Consider the following 17,306-nt stretch of genomic DNA (forward strand, 5'->3'; position numbering starts at 1 on the left):
CAGAAATAAATGGGCCTGCTGTCTGTGCTGTGTTGATTGAAGCCAGCATAAAATGTTAGCATGCTAACGTTAGCATGGTATAATAAAAACAGTGAGCGTACTTGCAAGATGGCGAAAAGTATCTAAATCCACACGTTTTAGGTTGAAATTAATAGAATTAGCTGAAGTGTTAGCCCAAAAAAAATGTTAGCATGCTAATGTTAGCATGGTATAATAAAAACGGTAAGCGTACTTGCAAGATGGCGAAAAGTATCTAAATCCACACGTTTTAGGTTGAAATTAATAGAATTAGCTGAAGTGTTAGCCAAAAAAAATGTTAGCATGCTAACGTTAGCATGGTGTAATAAAAACAGTGAGCGTACTTGCAAGATGGCGAAAAGTATCTAAATCCACACGTTTTAAGTTGAAATGAATAGAATTAGCTGAAGTGTTAGCAAAAAAAAATGTTAGCATGGTATAATAAAAACAGTGGGTGTACTTGCAAGATGGCGAAAAGTATCAAAATCTACACGTTTTAGGTTGAAATTAATAGAATTAGCTGAAGTGTTAGCAAAAAAAAAATGTTAGCATGCTAACGTTAGCATGGTATAATAAAAACTGAGCGTACTTGCAAGATGGCGAAAAGTATCTAAATCCACACGTTTTAGGTTGAAATTAATAGAATTAGCTGAAGTGTTAGCAAAAAAAATGTTAGCATGGTATAATAAAAACAGTGAGCGTACTTGCAAGATGGCGAAAAGTATCTAAATCCACACGTTTTAAGTTGAAATGAATAGAATTAGCTGAAGTGTTAGCAAAAAAAATGTTAGCATGGTATAATAAAAACAGTGGGTGTACTTGCAAGATGGCGAAAAGTATCAAAATCCACACGTTTTAGGTTGAAATTAATAGAATTAGCTGAAGTGTTAGCAAAAAAAAATGTTAGCATGCTAACGTTAGCATGGTATAATAAAAACTGAGCGTACTTGCAAGATGGCGAAAAGTATCTAAATCCACACGTTTTAGGTTGAAATTAATAGAATTAGCTGAAGTGTTAGCAAAAAAAATGTTAGCATGCTAACGTTAGCATGGTATAATAAAAACAGTGAGCGTACTTGCAAGATGGCGAAAAGTATCAAAATCCATACATTGTAGGTTGAAATTAATAGAATTAGCTGAAGTGTTAGCGGAAAAAAAAAAAGTTAGCATGCTAACATTATCGCATACCAGCATTTTAAACATATTCTTCAGGTACACACCTCGGAGTAATAGATTTTGGTACTTGCCGCATGTTACCGTTATCATTTTAGCACGCTAGCTTTTTGAAGCTAATTTAATAGGGATACACCTGGTAGCATGTTAGCTGATTTTTTATTTTTTATTTTATTTTATTTTTTAGCTATTTTTGTAGGTATATGTCTCAGTCATATGTTGGTACTTGATGCATGCTAACGTTAGCATGCCAGCATTTTAAACATATTTTTCAGGTCCACACTTCAGAGTAATGTATTTTGGTACTTGACGCATGTTACAGTTAGCATTTTAGAACCCAAGCTTTTTAAAGCTAATTTAATAGGTCAAATTTTTTGTTATTTGACAAATGATACCTGTTAGCATGCTTTTTTTTTTTTTTAAGCTATTTTGTAGGTTAACACCTCAGTCATATTTTGGCACTACCAGCATTTTAAACATTTTTCAGGTACACATCTCAGGGTAATACATTTTTCTACTTGATGGATGTTACAGTTGGCATTTTAGCATGCTGGCTTTTTTTTTATAGCCAATTTTCTTTCATGTGCTTGGGTGTTTTGATAATGCTAACTGTAATCATGCTATTGTTACCATGCTAACTTATTTTTTTTTTAAAGCTATTTTTTTAGGTTAACAGTCATATTTTGGCACTTGATGCATGCTAACGTTAGCATCACAGCATTTTAAACATTTTTCAGGTACGCATTTTTCGGGTAATACATTTTGCTACTTGACGCATGTTACAGTTAGCATTTTAGCATGCTGGCTTTTTTTTAATAGCCAATTTTCTTTCATGTACTTGGGTGTTTTGATCATGCTAACTGTAAACATGCTAGTTTTTTTGTTTTTTTTTAATGCTATTTTTGTAGGTTAACACCTCAGTCATATTTTGGCACTTGATGCATGCTAACGTTAGCATCACAGCATTTTAAACATTTTTCAGGTACGCATTTTTCGGGTAATACATTTTGCTACTTGACGCATGTTACAGTTAGCATTCTGGCATGCTGGCTTTTTTTAATAGCCCATTTTTTTTCATGTACTTGGGTGTTTTGATCATGCTAACTGTAAGCCTGCTATTGTTAGCATGCTAGTTTTTTTGTTTTTGTTTTTTTTAAAGCTATTTTTGTAGGTTAACACCTCAGTCATATTTTGGCACTTGATGCATGCTAACGTTAGCATCACAGCATTTTAAACATTTTTCAGGTACGCATTTTTCGGGTAATACATTTTGCTACTTGAGGCATGTTACAGTTAGCATTTTAGCACGCTGGCTTTTTTTTATAGACAATTTTCTTTCATGTACTTGGGTGTTTTGATAATGCTAACTGTAAACATGCTAGTTTTTTTGTTTTTTTTTAATGCTATTTTTGTAGGTTAACACCTCAGTCATATTTTGGCACTTGATGCATGCTAACGTTAGCATCACAGCATTTTAAACATTTTTCAGGTACGCATTTTTCGGGTAATACATTTTGCTACTTGACGCATGTTACAGTTAGCATTTTAGCACGCTGGCTTTTTTTTATAGCCAATTTTCTTTCATGTACTTTGGTGTTTTGATCATGCTAACTGTAAGCCTGCTATTGTTAACATGCTAGTTTTTTTGTTTTTGTTTTTTTTAAAGCTATTTTTGTAGGTTAACACCTCAGTCATATTTTGGCACTTGATGCATGCTAACGTTAGCATCGCAGCATTTTAAACATTTTTCAGGTACGCATTTTTCGGGTAATACATTTTGCTACTTGACGCATGTTACAGTTAGCATTTTAGCACGCTGGCTTTTTTTTATAGCCAATTTTCTTTCATGTACTTGGGTGTTTTGATCATGCTAACTGTTAGCATGCTAGCTTTTTTTTTTTTTTTAAAGCTATTTTTGTAGGTTAACACCTCAGTCATATTTTGGCACTTGATGCATGCTAACGTTAGCATCACAGCATTTTAAACATTTTTCAGGTACGCATTTTTCGGGTAATACATTTTGCTACTTGACGCATGTTACAGTTAGCATTTTAGCACGCTGGCTTTTTTTTATAGCCAATTTTCTTTCATGTACTTGGGTGTTTTGATCATGCTAACTGTTAGCATGCTAGCTTTTTTTTTTTTTTAAAGCTATTTTTGTAGGTTAACACCTCAGTCATATTTTGGCACTTGATGCATGCTAACGTTAGCATCACAGCATTTTAAACATTTTTCAGGTACGCATTTTTCGGGTAATACATTTTGCTACTTGACGCATGTTACAGTTAGCATTCTGGCATGCTGGCTTTTTTTAATAGCCAATTTTTTTTCATGTACTTGGGTGTTTTGATCATGCTAACTGTAAGTATGCTATTGTTAGCATGCCAGTTTTTGTTTTTTTTAAAGCTATTTTTGTAGGTTAACACCTCAGTCATATTTTGGCACTTGATGCATGCTAACGTTAGCATCACAGCATTTTAAACATTTTTCAGGTACGCATTTTTCGGGTAATACATTTTGCTACTTGACGCATGTTACAGTTAGCATTTTAGCACGCTGGCTTTTTTTTATAGCCAATTTTCTTTCATGTACTTGGGTGTTTTGATCATGCTAACTGTTAGCATGCTAGCTTTTTTTTTTTTTTAAAGCTATTTTTGTAGGTTAACACCTCAGTCATATTTTGGCACTTGATGCATGCTAACGTTAGCATCACAGCATTTTAAACATTTTTCAGGTACGCATTTTTCGGGTAATACATTTTGCTACTTGACGCATGTTACAGTTAGCATTCTGGCATGCTGGCTTTTTTTAATAGCCAATTTTTTTTCATGTACTTGGGTGTTTTGATCATGCTAACTGTAAGTATGCTATTGTTAGCATGCCAGTTTTTGTTTTTTTTAAAGCTATTTTTGTAGGTTAACACCTCAGTCATATTTTGGCACTTGATGCATGCTAACGTTAGCATCACAGCATTTTAAACATTTTTCAGGTACGCATTTTTCGGGTAATACATTTTGCTACTTGACGCATGTTACAGTTAGCATTTTAGCACGCTGACTTTTTTTTATAGCCAATTTTCTTTCATGTACTTGGGTGTTTTGATCATGCTAACTGTTAGCATGCTAGCTTTTTTTTTTTTTTAAACCTATTTTTGTAGGTTAACACCTCAGTCATATTTTGGCACTTGATGCATGCTAACGTTAGCATCACAGCATTTTAAACATTTTTCAGGTACGCATTTTTCGGGTAATACATTTTGCTACTTGACGCATGTTACAGTTAGCATTTTAGCATGCTGGCTTTTTTTTAATAGCCAATTTTCTTTCATGTACTTGGGTGTTTTGATCATGCTAACTGTAAACATGCTAGTTTTTTTGTTTTTTTTTAATGCTATTTTTGTAGGTTAACACCTCAGTCATATTTTGGCACTTGATGCATGCTAACGTTAGCATCACAGCATTTTAAACATTTTTCAGGTACGCATTTTTCGGGTAATACATTTTGCTACTTGACGCAAGTTACAGTTAGCATTTTAGCACGCTGGCTTTTTTTTATAGCCAATTTTCTTTCATGTACTTGGGTGTTTTGATCATGCTAACTGTAAGCCTGCTATTGTTAGCATGCTAGTTTTTTTGTTTTTGTTTTTTTTAAAGCTATTTTTGTAGGTTAACACCTCAGTCATATTTTGGCACTTGATGCATGCTAACGTTAGCATCACAGCATTTTAAACATTTTTCAGGTACGCATTTTTCGGGTAATACATTTTGTTACTTGACGCATGTTACAGTTAGCATTTTAGCACGCTGGCTTTTTTTTATAGCCAATTTTCTTTCATGTACTTGGGTGTTTTGATCATGCTAACTGTAAACATGCTAGTTTTTTTGTTTTTTTTTAATGCTATTTTTGGCACTTGATGCATGCATGCTAATGTTAGCATGCCAGCATTTAAAAAATATTTCAGGTACGCGTTTTTAGGGTAATACATTTTGCTACTTGACGCATGCTACAGTTAGCATTTTAGCATTTTTTAATAGCAAATTTTCTTTCATTTTTTTGGGTGTTTTGATAATGCTAACTGTAGGCATGCTATTGTTAGCATGCTAGCTTCTTTTAGCTCATTTTGCAATAATTTTTTAGTTACTTGATGCTATCTGGCCAGTGTGCTAACTGTTAGCATTTCAGCATTCACACAAAATGTCTTTTTTCTCGTTTTTTGGAGACAAATCTACAAATTGTAGCGGTTTTGAAGGCGAAAAGTGTCAAAATGATCTAAGTGTCTCACCTGTTTGTCTAAAGATGTCTGAGAATTTCACCCCGCCCGTGCCCATCACCGCCCCCATCATGAGGCCCCTGGGCGCCGACCCTCAGGCGCAGCCCGTAGCGCCGCAGGGCCCGGCAGCGGGCTTACACGGCTACCAGGCCCCGTACTCGGGCGTTCAGCAGACCTCGCCCGCGAACCCGAGCCTGCCCAAGACCAGCACGGAGGGGGCCCCGGGGGCCCCGACGGGCGACGCCATGCAGGTGAGATCAAAGCCTGGTATTTATGGCGAGCGGGTGTTGACTCCGCCCCGGCCTCCGCAGACCTTGCCCGCCGAGAAGATCCTGAAGAAGCCGATCCCCGACGAGCACCTGGTCCTCAAGACCACCTTTGAGGGCCTCATCCAGAAGTGCTTGGCCGTGGCCACGGACCCGGTGAGTGAGGAGGCGGAGCTACGCGTCCCGACCTCAGAACTCATCTTTGTGTTTGTTCCTGTGTGGCCTGACTGACAGCAAACCAGGAGGAAGCTGGACGACGCCAACAAACGACTGGAGGCGCTCTATGACAAGCTGAGGGAGCAGTCGGTCAGTTTCACCTTTTCTTCTCTTTCACCACTAGCGGCTACACAACAGCCAAGCACTTTGACCACTAGCAGCTACACAACAGCCAAGCACTTTGACCACTAGCGGCTACACAACAGCCAAGCACACCAGCTAGACACACGTAATAAGCATTGAACAACATCAACAAGTGTCAAATAATTATACTTACTTGCACATAAAGTCCCCAAGGCAGAAAGTATCCAGTAACAAAAGTGTCCGCATCATGATATTCATGAATTATTGTGGTTGGCCGCGAGGTGTCACCAAAAAAAATTAAAAAAAATACTAAATAATTTTTTTTTTTTAATTACCACTCCACTTCAACTAAAAGACAGCATCCTGCTGACGTTTTATGCTCTTTTTAGTTATAGTTTATACTTACTTGCACATAAAGTCTCCAAGGCAGAAAGTATCCAGTAACAAAAGTGTTCGCATCATGATATTCATGAATTATTGTGGCTGGCCGCGAGGTGTCACCAAAAAAAAACAAAAAAAATAAATAGATAAATCTATTTAAAAATAATTACCACTCCACTTCAACTAAAAGACAGCATCCTGCTGACGTTTTATGCTCTTTTTAGTTATAGTTTATACTTACTTGCACATAAAGTCTCCAAGGCATAAAGTATCCAGTAACAAATGTGTCCGCATCATGATATTAACTTTATGAATTACTGTGGATGAAAAAAATAATAATAATTACCACTCCACTTCAACTAAAAGACAGCATCCTGCTGACGTTTTATGCTCTTTTTAGTTATAGTTTATACTTACTTGCACATAAAGTCTCCAAGGCAGAAAGTATCCAGCAACAAAAGTGTCCGCATCATGATATTCATGAATTATTGTGGGTGGCCGCGAAGTGTCACCAAAAAAAATTAAAAAAATACTAAATCTTTTTTTTTTTAAATTACCACTCCACTTCAACTAAAAGACAGCATTCTGCTGACGTTTTATGCTCTTTTTAGTTATAGTTTATACTTACTTGCACATAAAGTCTCCAAGGCAGAAAGTATCCAGCAACAAAAGTGTCCGCATCATGATATTCATGAATTATTGTGGCTGGCCGCGAGGTGTCACCAAAAAAAATAAAAAAAATACTAAATACATTTTATTTTTTTTAGATTACCACTCCACTTCAACTAAAAGACAGCATTCTGCTGACGTTTTATGCTCTTTTTAGTTATAGTTTATACTTACTTGCACATAAAGTCTCCAAGGCAGAAAGTATCCAGTAACAAACGTGTCCGCATCATGATATTAACGTCATGAATTACTGTGGATGAAAAAAATAATAATAATTACCACTCCACTTCAACTAAAAGACAGCATAAGTCCATCCCAGACGGTTAATAATAAATATGTTAGTGTTTTATGACCACTCCACTTCAACTTAATAATAAATGTTTTTCATAGCGGCCATTGTTGTCTTTTTTGACTCGTTTCACTTGATCTAACCTTTTCACACATTCTACCCTCCAAAATAAAAGCGTGCATGATTCCTGCTGTCATCGCCCGCTTCACTTCATCTATTAGTTTGTATTATTATTGCATCGTTTATTTGTTTCTTTTATGCTCTTTATAGTTATAGTTTATACTTACTTGCACAGAAAGTCTCCAAGGCAGAAAGTATCCAGTAACAAAAGTGTCCGCATCATGATATTCTTGAATTATTGTGGCTGGCCACGAGGTGTCACCAAAAAAAATAAAAAAAATACTAAATACATTTTTTTTTTTTTAAATTACCACTCCACTTCAACTAAAAGACAGCATCCTGCTGACGTTTTATGCTCTTTTTAGTTATAGTTTATACTTACTTGCACATAAAGTCTCCAAGGCAGAAAGTATCCAGTAACAAAAGTGTCCGCATCATGATATTCATGAATTATTGTGGGTGGCCGCGAGGTGTCACCAAAAAAAATAAAAAAAATACTAAATACATTTGTTTTTTTTTTAATTACCACTCCACTTCAACTAAAAGACAGCATCCTGCTGACGTTTTATGCTCTTTTTAGTTATAGTTTATACTTACTTGCACTTAAAGTCTCCAAGGCAGAAAGTATCCTGTAACAAAAGTGTCCGCATCATGATATTCATGAATTATTGTGGCTGGCCGCGAGGTGTCACCAAAAAAAACCAAAAAAAATAAATAAATAAATCTATTTAAAAATAATTACCACTCCACTTCAACTAAAAGACAGCATCCTGCTGACGTTTTATGCTCTTTTTAGTTATAGTTTATACTTACTTGCACTTAAAGTCTCCAAGGCAGAAAGTATCCAGTAACAAATGTGTCCGCATCATGATATTAACCTCATGAATTACTGTGGATGAAAAAAATAATAATAATTACCACTCCACTTCAACTAAAAGACAGCATCCTGCTGACGTTTTATGCTCTTTTTAGTTATAGTTTATACTTACTTGCACATAAAGTCTCCAAGGCAGAAAGTATTCAGCAACAAAAGTGTCCGCATCATGATATTCATGAATTATTGTGACTGGCCGCGAGGTGTCACCAAAAAAAATTAAAAAAATACTAAATTATTTTTTTTTTAAATTACCACTCCACTTCAACTAAAAGACAGCATCCTGCTGACGTTTTATGCTCTTTTTAGTTATAGTTTATACTTACTTGCACATAAAGTCTCCAAGGCAGAAAGTATCCAGTAACAAAAGTGTTCGCATCATGATATTCATGAATTATTGTGGCTGGCCGCGAGGTGTCACCAAAAAAAAAAAAAAAAAAAATGTATTTAGTATTTTTCTATTACCACTCCACTTCAACTAAAAGACAGCATCCTGCTGACGTTGTATGCTCTTTTTAGTTATAGTTTATACTTACTTGCACATAAAGTCTCCAAGGCAGAAAGTATCCAGCAACAAAAGTGTCCGCATCATGATATTCATGAATTATTGTGGTTGGCCGCGAGGTGTCACCCAAAAAAATTAAAAAAAATACTAAATAATTTTTTTTTTTTAATTACCACTCCACTTCAACTAAAAGACAGCATCCTGCTGACGTTTTATGCTCTTTTTAGTTATAGTTTATACTTACTTGCACATAAAGTCTCCAAGGCAGAAAGTATCCAGTAACAAACGTGTCCGCATCATGATATTAACGTCATGAATTACTGTGGATGAAAAAAATAATAATAATTACCACTCCACTTCAACTAAAAGACAGCATAAGTCCATCCCAGACGGTTAATAATAAATATGTTAGTGTTTTATGACCACTCCACTTCAACTTAATAATAAATGTTTTTCATAGCGGCCATTGTTGTCTTTTTTGACTCGTTTCACTTGATCTAACCTTTTCACACATTCTACCCTACAAAATAAAAGCGTGCATGATTCCTGCTGACATCGCCCGCTTCACTTCATCTATTAGTTTGTATTATTATTGCATCGTTTATTTGTTTCTTTTATGCTCTTTTTAGTTATAGTTTATACTTACTTGCACATAAAGTCTCCAAGGCAGAAAGTATCCAGTAACAAAAGTGTCCGCATCATGATATTCATGAATTATTGTGGCTAACCGCGAGGTGTCACCAAAAAAAAACAAAAAAAAAACTAAATAAATGTATTTAAAAATAATTACCACTCCACTTCAACTAAAAGACAGCATCCTGCTGACGTTTTATGCTCTTTTTAGTTATAGTTTATACTTACTTGCACATAAAGTCTCCAAGGCAGAAAGTATCCAGTAACAAAAGTGTCCGCATCATGATATTCATGAATTATTGTGGCTGGCCGCGAGGTGTCACCAAAAAAAATAAAAAAAATACTAAATACATTTTTTTTTTTTTTTAATTACCACTCCACTTCAACTAAAAGACAGCATCCTGCTGACGTTTTATGCTCTTTTTAGTTATAGTTTATACTTACTTGCACATAAAGTCTCCAAGGCAGAAAGTATCCAGTAACAAAAGTGTTCGCATCATGATATTCATGAATTATTGTGGCTGGCCGCGAGGTGTCACCAAAAAAAATTAAAAAAATACTAAATAATTTTTTTTTTTAATTACCACTCCACTTCAACTAAAAGACAGCATCCTGCTGACGTTTAATGCTCTTTTTAGTTATAGTTTATACTTACTTGCACATAAAGTCTCCAAGGCAGAAAGTATCCAGTAACAAAAGTGTCCGCATCATGATATTCATGAATTATTGTGGCTGGCCGCGAGGTGTCACCAAAAAAAATTAAAGAAATACTAAATACATTTTATTTTTTTTAAATTACCACTCCACTTCAACTAAAAGACAGCATCCTGCTGACGTTTTATGCTCTTTTTAGTTATAGTTTATACTTACTTGCACTTAAAGTCTCCAAGGCAGAAAGTATCCAGTAACAAAAGTGTCCGCATCATGATATTCATGAATTATTGTGGCTGGCCGCGAGGTGTCACCAAAAAAAATAAAAAAAATACTAAATACATTTTTTTTTTTTTTTAATTACCACTCCACTTCAACTAAAAGACAGCATCCTGCTGACGTTTTATGCTCTTTTTAGTTATAGTTTATACTTACTTGCACATAAAGTCTCCAAGGCAGAAAGTATCCAGTAACAAAAGTGTTCGCATCATGATATTCATGAATTATTGTGGCTGGCCGCGAGGTGTCACCAAAAAAAATTAAAAAAATACTAAATAATTTTTTTTTTTAATTACCACTCCACTTCAACTAAAAGACAGCATCCTGCTGACGTTTAATGCTCTTTTTAGTTATAGTTTATACTTACTTGCACATAAAGTCTCCAAGGCAGAAAGTATCCAGTAACAAAAGTGTCCGCATCATGATATTCATGAATTATTGTGGCTGGCCGCGAGGTGTCACCAAAAAAAATTAAAGAAATACTAAATACATTTTATTTTTTTTAAATTACCACTCCACTTCAACTAAAAGACAGCATCCTGCTGACGTTTTATGCTCTTTTTAGTTATAGTTTATACTTACTTGCACTTAAAGTCTCCAAGGCAGAAAGTATCCAGTAACAAAAGTGTCCGCATCATGATATTCATGAATTATTGTGGCTGGCCGCGAGGTGTCACCAAAAAAAATAAAAAAAATACTAAATACATTTTTTTTTTTTTTAATTACCACTCCACTTCAACTAAAAGACAGCATCCTGCTGACGTTTTATGCTCTTTTTAGTTATAGTTTATACTTACTTGCACATAAAGTCTCCCAGGCAGAAAGTATCCAGCAACAAAAGTGTCCGCATCATGATATTCATGAATTATTGTGGCTGGCCGCGAGGTGTCACCAAAAAAAACCAAAAAAAATAAATAAATAAATCTATTTAAAAATAATTACCGTACCACTCCACTTCAACTAAAAGACAGCATCCTGCTGACGTTTTATGCTCTTTTTAGTTATAGTTTATACTTACTTGCACATAAAGTCTCCAAGGCAGAAAGTATCCAGTAACAAAAGTGTCCGCATCATGATATTCATGAATTATTGTGGCTGGCCGCAAGGTGTCACCAAAAAAATAAAAAAAATACTAAATATATATTTTTTTTAATTACCACTCCACTTCAACTAAAAGACAGCATCCTGCTGACGTTTTATGCTCTTTTTAGTTATAGTTTATACTTACTTGCACTTAAAGTCTCCAAGGCAGAAAGTATCCAGTAACAAAAGTGTCCGCATCATGATATTCATGAATTATTGTGGCTGGCCGCGAGGTGTCACCAAAAAAAAAAAAAAAAATACTAAATACATTTTTTTTTTTTTAATTACCACTCCACTTCAACTAAAAGACAGCATCCTGCTGACGTTTTATGCTCTTTTTAGTTATAGTTTATACTTACTTGCACATAAAGTCTCCAAGGCAGAAAGTATCCAGTAACAAAAGTGTTCGCATCATGATATTCATGAATTATTGTGGCTGGCCGCGAGGTGTCACCAAAACAAAAACCAAAAAAAAAACTAAATAAATGTATTTAAAAATAATTACCACTCCACTTCAACTAAAAGACAGCATCCTGCTGACGTTTTATGCTCTTTTTAGTTATAGTTTATACTTACTTGCACTTAAAGTCTCCAAGGCAGAAAGTATCCAGTAACAAAAGTGTCCGCATCATGATATTCATGAATTATTGTGGCTGGCTGCAAGGTGTCACCAAAAAAAATTGAAAAAATACTAAATACATTTTTTTTTTTTTTTAATTACCACTCCACTTCAACTAAAAGACAGCATCCTGCTGACGTTTTATGCTCTTTTTAGTTATAGTTTATACTTACTTGCACATAAAGTCTCCAAGGCAGAAAGTATCCAGCAACAAACGTGTCCGCATCATGATATTCATGAATTATTGTGGCTGGCCGCGAGGTGTCACCAAAAAAAATAAAAAAAATACTAAATACATTTTATTTTTTTTAAATTACCTCTCCACTTCAACTAAAAGACAGCATCCTGCTGACGTTTTATGCTCTTTATAGTTATAGTTTATACTTACTTGCACATAAAGTCTCCAAGGCAGAAAGTATCCAGTAACAAAAGTGTCCGCATCATGATATTCATGAATTATTGTGGCTGGCCGCGAGGTGTCACCCAAATTTTTAAAAAAAATACTAAATACATTTTTTTTTAAATTACCACTCCACTTCAACTAAAAGACAGCATTCTGCTGACGATTTATGCTCTTTTTAGTTATAGTTTATACTTACTTGCACATAAAGTCTCCAAGGCAGAAAGTATCCAGCAACAAAAGTGTCCGCATCATGATATTCATGAATTATTGTGGCTGGCCGCGAGGTGTCACCAAAAAAAAACCTAAATAAATGTATTAAAAATAATTACCACTCCACTTCAACTAAAAGACAGCATCCTGCTGACGTTTTATGCTCTTTTTAGTTATAGTTTATACTTACTTGCACATAAAGTCTCCAAGGCAGAAAGTATCCAGTAACAAACGTGTCCGCATCATGATATTAACTTCATGAATTACTGTGTATGAAAAAAATATATATAATTACCACTCCATTTCAACTAAAAGACAGCATAATTCCATCCCAGACGGTTAATAATAAATATGTTAGTGTTTTATGACCACTCCACTTCAACTTAATAATAAATGTTAATGGTTTGAATGTAACTTAGATATTGGGTTTCACAATGTAAAGCGCTTTGAGTCACTTGAGAAAAAGCGCTATATAAATATAATTCACTTCACTTAAGTGTTTTTCATAGTGGCCATTGTTGTCTTTTTGACTCGTTTCACTTCATCTAACCTTTTCACACATTCTACCCTCCAAAATAAAAGCGTGTATGATTCCTGCTGTCATCGCCCGCTTCACTTCATCTATTAGTTTGTATTATTATTGCATCTTTTATTTGTTTCTTTTATGCTCTTTTTAGTTATAGTTTATACTTACTTGCACAGAAAGTCTCCAAGGCAGAAAGTGTCCAGTAACAAACGTGTCCGCATCATGGTATTCATGAATTATTGTGACTGGCAGCGAGGTGTCACCAAAAAAAAAAAAAGAATACCACTCCACTTCAACTTAAAGACAGCGTAAGTCCATTCCCGAGGGTTAATAATAAATACGTTAGTGTTTTATGACCACTCCACTTCAACTAAAAGACAGTGACTTGAAAAGATTTAAAAGATAGCTACTTGCACATAAAGTCTCCAAGGCAGAAACTAATCCAGTAACAAACGTGTCCGCATCATGATATTAACTTCATGAATTATTGTAGCTGGCTGTGAGATGTCACCAAAAAAATAAAAAATTACCACTCCACTTCAACTAAAAGACAGCATAAGTCCATTCCAGGCGGTTAATGATTAATATGTTAGTGTTTTATGACCACTCCACTTCAACTTAAAAATAAATGTTAGTGTGGCCATTGTTGTCTTTTTGACTCGTTTCACTTGATCTAACCTTTTCCAACATTCTACCCTCCAAAATAAAAGCGTGTATGATTCCCGCTGACATCGCCCGCTTCACTTCATCTATTAGTTTGTATTATTATTGCATCGTTTATTAGTTTCTTTTATGCTCTTTATAGTTATAGTTTATACTTACTTGCACAGAAAGTCTCCAAGGCAGAAAGTGTCCAGTAACAAACGTGTCCGCATCATGATATTAACTTCATGAATTATTTTGGCTGAAAAAATACATACAATTATCACTCCACTTCAACTAAAAGACAGCATTAAGTCCATTCCAGATGATTAATAGTAAATATGTTAGTGTTTTATGACCACTCCACTTCAACTTACCGTATTTTTTCGGAGTATAAGTCGCACCTGCCGAAAATGCATAATAAAGAAGGAAAAAAACATATAGAAGTTGCACTATGAAAAAAACTGCGACTTATAGTGTGAAATATACGGTAATAATAAATGTTAGTGTGGCCATTGTTGTCTTTTTGACTCGTTTCACTTGATCTAACCTTTTCACACATTCTACCCTCCAAAGTAAAAGCATGTATGATTCCTGCTGACATTGCCCGCTTCACTTCATCTATTAGTTTGTATTATTATTGCATCTTTTATTTGTTTCTTTTATGCTCTTTATAGTTATAGTTTATACTTACTTGCACAGAAAGTCTCCAAGGCAGAAAGTATCCAGTAACAAAAGTGTCCGCATCATGATATTCTTGAATTATTGTGGCTGGCCACGAGGTGTCACCAAAAAAAATAAAAAAAATACTAAATACATTTTTTTTTTTTTAAATTACCACTCCACTTCAACTAAAAGACAGCATCCTGCTGACGTTTTATGCTCTTTTTAGTTATAGTTTATACTTACTTGCACATAAAGTCTCCAAGGCAGAAAGTATCCAGTAACAAAAGTGTCCGCATCATGATATTCATGAATTATTGTGGGTGGCCGCGAGGTGTCACCAAAAAAAACAACTAAATAATTATTTTTTTAAATTACCACTCCACTTCAACTAAAAGACAGCATCCTGCTGACGTTCAATGCTCTTTTTAGTTATAGTTTATACTAACTTGCACATAAAGTCTCCAAGGCAGAACGTATCCAGCAACAAAAGTGTCCGCATCATGATATTCATGAATTATTGTGGCTGGCCGCGAGGTGTCACCAAAAAAAAAAAAAATAAATAAATAAATAAATCTATTTAAAAATAATTACCACTCCACTTCAACTAAAAGACAGCATCCTGCTGACGTTTTATGCTCTTTTTAGTTATAGTTTATACTTACTTGCACATAAAGTCTCCAAGGCAGAAAGTATCCAGCAACAAAAGTGTCCGCATCATGATATTCATGAATTATTGTGGCTGGCCGCAAGGTGTCACCAAAAAAAAACCTAAATAAATGTATTAAAAATAATTACCACTCCACTTCAACTAAAAGACAGCATCCTGCTGACGTTTTATGCTCTTTTTAGTTATAGTTTATACTTACTTGCACATAAAGTCTCCAAGGCAGAAAGTATCCAGCAACAAACGTGTCCGCATCATGATATTAACTTCATGAATTACTGTGTATGAAAAAAATATATATAATTACCACTCCATTTCAACTAAAAGACAGCATAAGTCCATCCCAGACGGTTAATAATAAATATGTTAGTGTTTTATGACCACTCCACTTCAACTTAAAAATAAATGTTAGTGTGGCCATTGTTGTCTTTTTGACTCGTTTCACTTGATCTAACCTTTTCCCACATTCTACCCTCCAAAATAAAAGCATGTATGATTCCCGCTGACATTGCCCGCTTCACACTTCACTTCGTCTATTAGTTTGTATTATTATTGCATCTTTTATTTGTTTCTTTTATGCTTTTTTTGTCAAAGAAAGCTTTGTTTTCAAGGCAAAAACACAAAATATGCAAAATCTTCCCCCCAAAAAAATATTTCAAAGTGTAATATTTGATGTGAAGTCGTTGAATAATTCATAACGTTGATTTTGATTCATTATTATTTTGTACCAAAGACAATTTGTAATAAAAAAGCAGCCTGAATGGCAGCTTTTGTGTTATTAGTCAACATTGCAACTTTACATTGCACCGCTTTGCTCTTTTATTGCACTTTTTTATGCTTTTACTTTGTAGTAGTCTTTTTGAATGGCCGTCAGAGTGCAACGTTAAACACGCTCTCTCCTCCCCCAGCTCTCCCCCGCCATCGTGGGCGGTCTGCACGACATGGCGAGGAGCGTGGCGTCGCGCTCGTACGGCGAGGGTCTCAACATCCACACGCACATCGTGGGCAGCAGCAACTTCAGCGAGACGTCCGCCTTCATGCCCGTCCTCAAGGTGGTGCTGACGCAGGCCAACAAGCTGGGAGTGTGAGCGCCCGGAGAGACGTCGCCACGGCAACCAATCAAGGGCTCTTTTCAACTTCCTCCACCAATCACATCATCACTTTGGAAGTCCAGGTGAAGAGTGAAGGACTCCTCAAACACTCTTTTCTTCACTTCACCTCATGATTGGCAAACAGTTATTCAAGTAAAAACATATTTCTAAGTAAAAAAAATCATTTCTAACAGTAAAAAAACAAAAACAGTTTTCTCCATTAAAATAAAAAGATTCGTAAGTAAAAAACAAAACAATTATCAACCAGTAAAATGATTTGCATGTAAAAAAAAAAAAAAAAAACTTTCTGGAACTAAAAAAACATTTGTAAGTATAAAATAAATGTTTTTGATTTGGTTGTAAAATAACATTTATTTTCCAAGAAAAAAAAAAAATTCAAGTAAGAAAAAAGATTTGAAAGTAATAAAAACAATTCTCTGAAAGTCAAAAAAAAACTGATGTAAAAATAGTTCACAAGTGAAAAAAAATTCTGCAAGTAAAAAAAACAAACAAAATTCCTTCAAATAAAGAAAAATATGCAAGTACAAACAAAAAATTCTTCAAATGAAAAAAAAGGATTCGCAAGTCATAAAAAAAACTATTCGCAAGTATAATGAAAAATCATTTAAATGAAAAAACATTTTTCACGTGTTTCTTCAATAAAAAAAGATTTGCAAGTATATTAGTTTATTATTCTTCGGTCAATGGTCAACAAAATAAACAAACAGTTGCACATTCATAGATTGAAAATGAAAATGAAAATGTTGCAGACCGAAAGGGTTTAGGCTGAAGTTGAACACTTATAGCGCCTAACCCTATAAACAATGTCAAGTACAAGATGAACTTCCGAAAATTATGAAATGTCCTTTGTACAACATATTATAAATACACATTATACACAACATGAACACTGTTCAATTATATACACAGTAAAGGCATGTAAAATATCCTTATACGCGTGTTAAACCTTTGTA

General features: G+C 34.7%; 1 protein-coding gene across 6 annotated transcripts in view; it reads left to right on the forward strand.

The window, feature by feature from the left end:
• Positions 1 to 16,923, forward strand: part of sec31a (SEC31 homolog A, COPII coat complex component) — a 116,115-nt gene extending 99,192 nt beyond the window's left edge. For 5 of the 6 annotated variants that reach the window (XM_061966328.1, XM_061966326.1, XM_061966330.1 and 2 more), the window contains 3 exons: positions 5,488 to 5,883; positions 5,962 to 6,033; positions 16,150 to 16,923. In XM_061966328.1, the coding sequence (XP_061822312.1) occupies positions 5,488 to 5,883; positions 5,962 to 6,033; positions 16,150 to 16,329 (648 nt within the window). In that variant the 3' untranslated portion in view covers positions 16,330 to 16,923. The remainder of the gene's footprint in view (positions 1 to 5,487; positions 5,884 to 5,961; positions 6,034 to 16,149) is intronic. The other variant, XM_061966329.1, reaches the window with a different exon arrangement.
• The last annotated feature ends 383 nt before the right edge of the window (positions 16,924 to 17,306 follow it).

This window comes from Nerophis lumbriciformis, linkage group LG11 (genome assembly GCF_033978685.3).
Source record: "Nerophis lumbriciformis linkage group LG11, RoL_Nlum_v2.1, whole genome shotgun sequence".
NCBI lineage: Eukaryota > Metazoa > Chordata > Actinopteri > Syngnathiformes > Syngnathidae > Nerophis > Nerophis lumbriciformis.